Source organism: Bison bison, unplaced genomic scaffold (genome assembly GCF_000754665.1).
Source record: "Bison bison bison isolate TAMUID 2011002044 unplaced genomic scaffold, Bison_UMD1.0 scf7180017864383, whole genome shotgun sequence".
Lineage (NCBI taxonomy): Eukaryota > Metazoa > Chordata > Mammalia > Artiodactyla > Bovidae > Bison > Bison bison.
The window spans coordinates 2772446-2779433 of NW_011494955.1; the positions used below are offsets into that span (position 1 = coordinate 2772446).

The 6988-nt window shown below is 58.3% G+C and overlaps 1 protein-coding gene across 1 annotated transcript in view; it reads right to left on the minus strand.

Moving 5' to 3' along the window:
• KMT2D (lysine (K)-specific methyltransferase 2D) overlaps window positions 1-6988 on the minus strand; it is a 37775-nt gene that overhangs the window by 5495 nt on the left and 25292 nt on the right. Inside the window, exons 43-52 of the mRNA XM_010858065.1 lie at window positions 4223-6904; window positions 3947-4087; window positions 3655-3822; window positions 3337-3496; window positions 2633-2708; window positions 2275-2450; window positions 2036-2166; window positions 1256-1388; window positions 1050-1177; window positions 1-896 (exon numbers count right to left, since the gene is read on the minus strand). Of these exons, the coding sequence (XP_010856367.1) occupies window positions 1-896; window positions 1050-1177; window positions 1256-1388; window positions 2036-2166; window positions 2275-2450; window positions 2633-2708; window positions 3337-3496; window positions 3655-3822; window positions 3947-4087; window positions 4223-6904 (4691 nt within the window). The remainder of the gene's footprint in view (window positions 897-1049; window positions 1178-1255; window positions 1389-2035; window positions 2167-2274; window positions 2451-2632; window positions 2709-3336; window positions 3497-3654; window positions 3823-3946; window positions 4088-4222; window positions 6905-6988) is intronic.

Sequence of the window (6988 nt, forward strand, 5' to 3'; positions counted from 1 at the left end):
ACCCGGAACATGTGCAGCCGCTCTCCCCGCTGGATGATGCTGGCAATCTGCTTCACCTCATCCCGCTCAATGTAGACCCTCCGGAAGACAGCAAAAGAGCTCAGCTCCTGCTCACAGGGCCCCTTGATCTTATGCATTGGACATAGCATGGTCTTGTCCTTGAAGAACATGCACTTGGCGCGGATGGCGCAGGCAAAATGGTAGACGTTGGGGCAACGCATTCGATTGCAGCTGCTGGTGGCACCAGTGCGCTGGCACAGGGAGCACTTGGTGAGCAGGCCTCGGTGCAGGGCAACCTCCACGTTCATCAGCGCCCCGCCCTGGGTCTCATATACCTCTGTGGACCACAGGGCACAGTTGAGATGCACCCACAAGTCCAAGTCCAGGTTCAGCAGGCGGGCAGGCCCATCCGTGGCCCCATCCCCCTCCTCATGACAGAAGCAGCAGCGCCGCATGTCTCGAGGCACCTTGTCAGGTCGCAAGGCTGTGCCGAGCTGTTCCATGAACTCAGCCACTTCCCGCTCATCCTCCTGCCGCACACCACCCTTCTGGATAGTCAGCAGCAGCCGGAGCCGCTTCCAGCGCACCCCCTTCCACTTCTTGAGGCGAGGGGGCCGGGAATCTTCACCTTCTTCAGGAGGCCGGGCTCGGGGCTTGGGCCGGGTAGATTCAGGGGATGAGGCCAGTGGCAGAGGCGAGGGGATGGGTGGCTCAGCTGAGGGTTCAGCTGGAAGTTCAACCAAGGGTTCAGCAGGGGGGCTGGCAGGAGAGGGTGCCAGAGGGGAAGGAGGTGGGGAGGGTTCTTCAGGAGGTGGGGCCGAGAGCTGTCGCACATCCAGGTTGGAGACGTTGTAGGTGTAGCTGTGCTGGGCGGGGGGCTCTGGGGCAGGGCTCTCCTATGGGAAGATAGGAGAGCCCTGTACCGTTAGTGCTGGCTCCTCAATTAACTAGTCACCTCTTTCCTCCCACCCAAATTCCACTCGCCCCAAAGCCCTCTGCCTTCTCTGTCCTAGCCAGATATCCACCCTGTCTTCTAACAACAGACCCACCTGTTTGAGGAGACTCAAGATGTCTAACTGACTCTTGAGTGTATAGCCAGGCAACACAGCATCAAACTGCTTCAGCCAATCAGGGCCAGCCTCTGGGCTCTTGCCTCCCAGACTCTTTTCTTTCCCACCTGCAGGAAGGAAGGGGTCAGAGATTCCCACCACAATCACTCCCCGTGGGCCCCAAGGAGTTTTTCTGCCATACTCACCAGGGCCCTCAGCCTCCCCCTTCTTAGGCTCGATGCCAGCCCGGGCAGGGCTCTCTGGGAACAGCACCTCATAGGAATTGGGGATCTTCATGCTCAGCAGCTCTGCCACTGCCACCATCATGCCATTCAGGTTCTGCCAGGGCAGGAAAGGGGATATGACAGCCATGTCGGCAGAGTGGCAGAGTGAGAACTATCACCAGCTTGGTGGGGACCACAACACCCAGAACGCAGGTCCCTAAGCGGCTTGTCAGTCCTGCCCCTGTGCCATCTGGCTTCTTCTCATGCACCTCTTTTAAAGGCAGCCTTTCTCAAATCGCTGTGGGCATTAATGGGAGCTCACAGAAAGAGACCTGCGGTAACTGGGCTTAGGAAATGACACACTGCGTCCACCCCTTGGAAAGTCCCAGTACACATGAGCAAAGTAAAGGATCTGCAGAGTCTTGTAACAAAGAAACCTGTTTTGCTATTTTAACTGAGATTTCCAATTTCCTTTGATCACAAGACCCTGATAACATTTTCAAAAAAAAAACAAACAGAATTCCATGCAATGTGACTGGGGGGACATGTTTGGTAACACTTTACCCCTGAACTATGAGCTCCTTGAGGGCAGGGCAGCCCCTTGTGCTACATTTTTTCTAATCCCACACTCCAGCTCAGTGTGGGATTTCATTCACAGGAGGTCCTCAATACACAGGTTTAAATGACTGGATTTATCCAGAGAAGCTGGACTGCCCTCTGACCGGCATCCCCTCCTGGCCCAGAGGCATCCCCAGGACATACCTTGGCGGCAGCAGCAGAAACCGTCAGCATGACTGACACCTCACTTCCTTTGCCCTTTTCCCAAGTTGGGGCAGGCAGCTTCCTGGTGGTCTCCAGATCCAAGACTCCATAAGGTTTGCTCTCTGGGAAGACTGAATGACAAAGAAGGACCTGTGTAAGCTCCAGCTGCCTCACTCCCTGACCTCTGACAATGCAGCCTGGCCAAGCCAAGCCGGGTCCAGGCCCAGAGTCACCTCTACCTGGAATGCTGGCCCGAGGAATGATGGGGATGACGGGGGAGAGAGCCCGGTCATCCTGCTCCCACCGGCCTGAGCCCAGCTGAGGGAAACGGGGAGCCTCCTCCCCCAGGATGCTCTCAGGGGATGAAGCTGGCACGATGCTGTCAGGAGAATCGCTGTCCTCATCACTCTCCATCCTGTGGGCCAAAAGTAGACACTCACTGCTATAGCCCAGCAGGTGCCCCCTCCCAAATCTAGAGATTTGTGGATGTTACAGCCCTATTTGAAATCTGCCATTGGTCAAAAGAAAAAAACAAGGAAAAATGAGCAACTGGTACCCCACCCCAATTCCTCATCCCCATCTCTGCCCCTTCCACACCTGACATCCTCAGTCTGATTGTGAGGGGGGGTAGGCAAAGCGGCCAGCAGGTCTAGACTTTTCACTTCTGAAGCATCTGCAGGGTAGGGAGAAGAAAAGTCAGGCTGAGGTCAGGCCAGAGCTGCTGGTGCTTTCTCCCACGATTCAGGCCTAACGGGTATAAGATCTAGCTCAGTTCTATGACCACTATCTACTCATCCACCCATCTGCCAGTTTGGGGTACATGAGCTATAAATTTATTGAGCCTTTCTAAAGAATGTACTCTGCAGTGTACGCTCATTGGTTATAGTCTTTCAACAACTCCATTAAGTGAGTATTGTTTTTATTTTAGAGTGAGAAAATTGAGGCTCACACAAGTCAATCAAGTTACTCGGCTGCAGTAGCCCAGCTAAATGAATGCAGGAGCCAGAGTTCAAATCCAGATCTGACTGGAGTTCATACCCTGTGGGTAAGGAAACTTGGGTCATTCCTCAAAAACAAAAGCTTCATTAATATTCTCCCTGCCCTGCTGCCTTTGCTCTGGACTCCAGAAGCCCCTCCTTGGCTCCAACAAATCAGTCCCGAAGAGGCCCTTCCTATCTCAAGTACCATCTGTTGTGTATGCACACACAGCAACACACAACCCACTCCTACCCCAAACCCTACCACAGGACCCTAGCCACCAAGACGGGGCCAAGAGGCAGCCCACTCTGCCCCTGACTTACCCCTCAGCACCCCTTCAGTATCCCGGGCACAGGCGGCATCCTTGGGGTGCTCCCCCAGCTCTTCAGATGGAGTGACGCCATTAACCATCTTCTGCTGCACCGATGGGGGTGGGGTGGGGGGCAGCGACGAGGGTGGTGTCGGCGGGTTACTCAGGTTATTCTGGGGGCGGGGTGGGGTGTTGTGTGCAAGATGGCATAGGGAGACTGACATAATCTCCTGGCCCCACACTCCATCAGCCCTTTGCTCAAGTCTGCCACCCCCAACACCACCTCCCCAAGAACCTCATCATCCCCAAAAGGTACTGCCATTTTTCTGACCTTGGTAAGCAGCTGGGAATAGTAGTCAGGGCCCGTGGGCAGCACCCCACTTCCAAAGGCCCCCCTCAGCTGGCACTGCCCACTGATCGGGCAGCCGCTGCCAAAGGGAGCAAAGAGGCTAAAATTGGCGGTGATGGTAGGCTCCGTGAGGGGCAACAGGGACAGCTCCTAGAAGGGGAAAGATGACAAGGTTGGAATCCTGCAGCATGTACCTCTCTGCTACCACACAGCTGGGGGCCAGGCTGCCCCCTTATCCTGGGATGGGACCAGGGGACTGGCTCCCGGGGGTCACCTGTTTCAGCTGTTTCAGCAAGGCCTCGCTGGCCCTGACCCCGTCCTCCTTCCGCAGCTTCTTTCGGGAGCTCACCAACCTGTCGCTTGCCTTCTGTACCCGCTTGGGCTTCGGTGTCAAAGGCTTCCTTGCTGCTGTATCCTAAGTCGGACAAACCCACAGTGAAGGCCACCGTGCCCCTCAGCGCCCTCACCTCTTGTTTAGCCCAGACCTGCTCGCTCTACCCCTGGGCTCCAGGCCCCACAAGGTCTGCTCCACTCTAACTGGAGTACTCACCTCCTTGGTGCTGGGGGTACCCTGTGGTTTCTGCTCCAGCCCAGCAAGCTTGCTGTCAATGTGCCCGTTGATCTCAGCTCGCAGCCCCTCAGGCCCCCGCCCAGTGCTGAGTTGCACATTCTTTGCTCGTAGAAGCTTCTGCAAGAGCAGATGCCCGGCTTCTGAGCGGGGCCCTGCCAGCAGGAGGTGGTTGCTGGTACCTGGTGCCCCCACAGGCTCCCCGTTGGCCTCCCTCTTCACCGCCTGGGACCCCAGGGCACATGGCTCTTCCCGAGGCTCCTGCTTGATGTTGAGATGCGGTGGCTCAGGTACCACCTGCCCATTCACCTGGTCCAGATGCCCAGGTACCAGGCTGCTTTGCTCCAGCTTCTGGGCTTCCGCTAGGTGGTCTGGGGGGTCCCAAGGTCCCAGTCCCTTGCCAAAGAAGGTATCCGCAAGCTGGGCAGCAGCAGGTGAGACCCTCCCAGGAGGAAGCTCCAAGGGTGGCCCCTGGGGCTTGGGGGTTCCTGGCTGGGTGGTAGGGAGCTGGGCCTCTGAGGGGAGCTGGGAGCTAGGGGAAGGTAATTGGGAGGAAGGTCTCTTTGGCTCTTGGGGGCTGGATGGTGGAGGTGTGGGATGGACAGGGCCAAGAACTGGTCCTGTGGATAAGGCTCCTTGTGGGGCGGGGAGTCGGGGTGGGCCCTGAGGTCGAAGCCCGGCCCCTAGCTCCTGAAGAGGGCCTGTCTGGGATCCAGGGAAGCCCCCAAGTTGGGGCTGGCGGCCCAGGAGGCCTTGGAGGGGAGAGGGCTGGGTCCCAGGCTCCTGGTATGGTGGGGCCTGGCGTGCTGCCTGACTCTGCTGTAGCTGCCGCTGCATGAGAAGTGCATGGAGCTGCTGCTGCTGCTGAGGACTCAAATGCCGCAGCTGTGGGTTTTTGGCCAGGACTCCTTGGAGCTGTGCCCGAAGCTGACCCACTGTAGGCATGACCCCAGCCCCTGGCAGGCTCTGCCCAGACTGCGGGACAGATCCCGGCTTGGCAGGCTGTGGCCCTATGTTATTTTGCATGGGCCGCTCTAGTCCAAGGGGCTGTTGGGAGCTCAGAAGGTTCTGGGTCATGGATCCAGGCTGTTCCCCTAAGGAAACAGAGGATTGGGCCAGTAGGTGGGGCACAGACGAGGCCTCAGATGATCCATTGCCTGGTTGCCCATGGCTTCCTGCACCTGCTGTGTGGAGCAAGTTAACCGGCGGCTGCTGTTGTCCTGGGAGCCTCAGAGGTGGCTGCAGCTGCAGAGAGTTGGGCTGAGGCTGGGCCTGGGGCTGGACAAGAAGGAGTTGTGAGTCCCCAGACAGTGAGGGCTTCACCTCTCCTGGTTCAGGGGCCACGGACTCTGGTACAGTCCCCATTGGTAAGGGCCCTCCCTGATGTGTGGAGGACCCCTCACTGGCCTCTGAAGGAAGAGCTGTCTCTACAATGCTTTGTTCCTTGCCCGTTAGGATAAGGGTTGGGCCCAGGGCTCCGGGGCTAGAAAAGTGTTGCAGAGGCTTGGCTGGCATGCCAGGGCCAAGTGTCATCTGTTGCTGCTGCTGTTGCTGTTGAGGAGACAGTAAAGCTCGACTCTGGCTCAAGAGGCCCATCTGCTGCTGCTGTTGAAGCTGCTGCTGCTGCTGCTGTTGTTGAAGTTGTTGCTGCTGTTGTTGAAGCTGTTGGTGTTGTTGAAGTTGCTGCTGCTGCTGCTGCTGCTGCTGTTGCAACTGTTGCTGCTGCAAGGCAGCCATGGGCTGAGCGCCCACTTTGGGCTGCCCACTGTGTGGCATCAGACCCTGTTGAAGATGGGAAAGCCCAGCCATGGATCCTTGCTGTTGGTGCTGTTGCTGCTGCTGCTGCTGGGATGTGACCAGCCGGTGTCCCATAAGGCCCTGACCCTGCTGTGCCATCTGGGGGGAACTTAGCACCCGTGGCTGGGTCAGGAGCACCTGTCTGTGAGGGCCCTGGGGGCCCAAAGCTCCAGGGTGTGGTTGCTGCTGCTGCAACACTGCGACCTGGGCAGGGCCCAGCATGCCCTGGGGTCCCGGGGGTGGTTGCGGGGACAGCTGCTGGACCAAGAGGCCCTGGTGGCTGCTGGGAGGCAGAAGGCCCTGGGGCTTGGGACCCAGAGCCTGGTTTGCCTGTACTCCCGGGCCCTGCTGCTGTTGCTGCTGGATTGCCACCTGTCCTAGGAGATGCTGCTGCTGCTGCTGTTGCAGTTTCTGGGCCAGCTGCATGCGCTGCTGTTGGAGCTGCAGCTGCCTTTCCTGTAAAAGCCTCGAGTCAGGTCCCAGGCCTCGAAGAGCAAGGTTGCCAGGGAAAAAGCCCCCTGAGGGGCCAGCCAAGGCCCCAGCTCCTCCAGAATGTTGCTGTTGCTGCTGTTGGGCCAGGGTGGTGTTGAGAAAGGGGCCACCAGGCTGTCCAGGTAGGGCCATGCCCCCAGGGGTCAGGCGAAGGCCTGCAGCTTGGCCCCCGGGGGGTCCTTGAGGTGGCTGCAGCCCATGGCCTGGGAGCAGCTGACCAGGAAGCTTGGTGAGTAGCCGGGGACTCTGGGAAGGGCTAAGGGCAAGTACGGCTGAGTGCTGCTGCTGTTGCTGCTGCTGCTGTTGTTGCTGCTGCTGCTGCTTATTCCGATATTCTGCCATTAGGTTAGTGTGCTCCTTCTGCTGCTTCCGGACCTAACACGGGAGGGTCAGGGAGGTCAGCAGGGAGGCTACCCACCAGTGCCACCCCTCTTCCCAGGTTCCTGGTTGCTAGGCTGA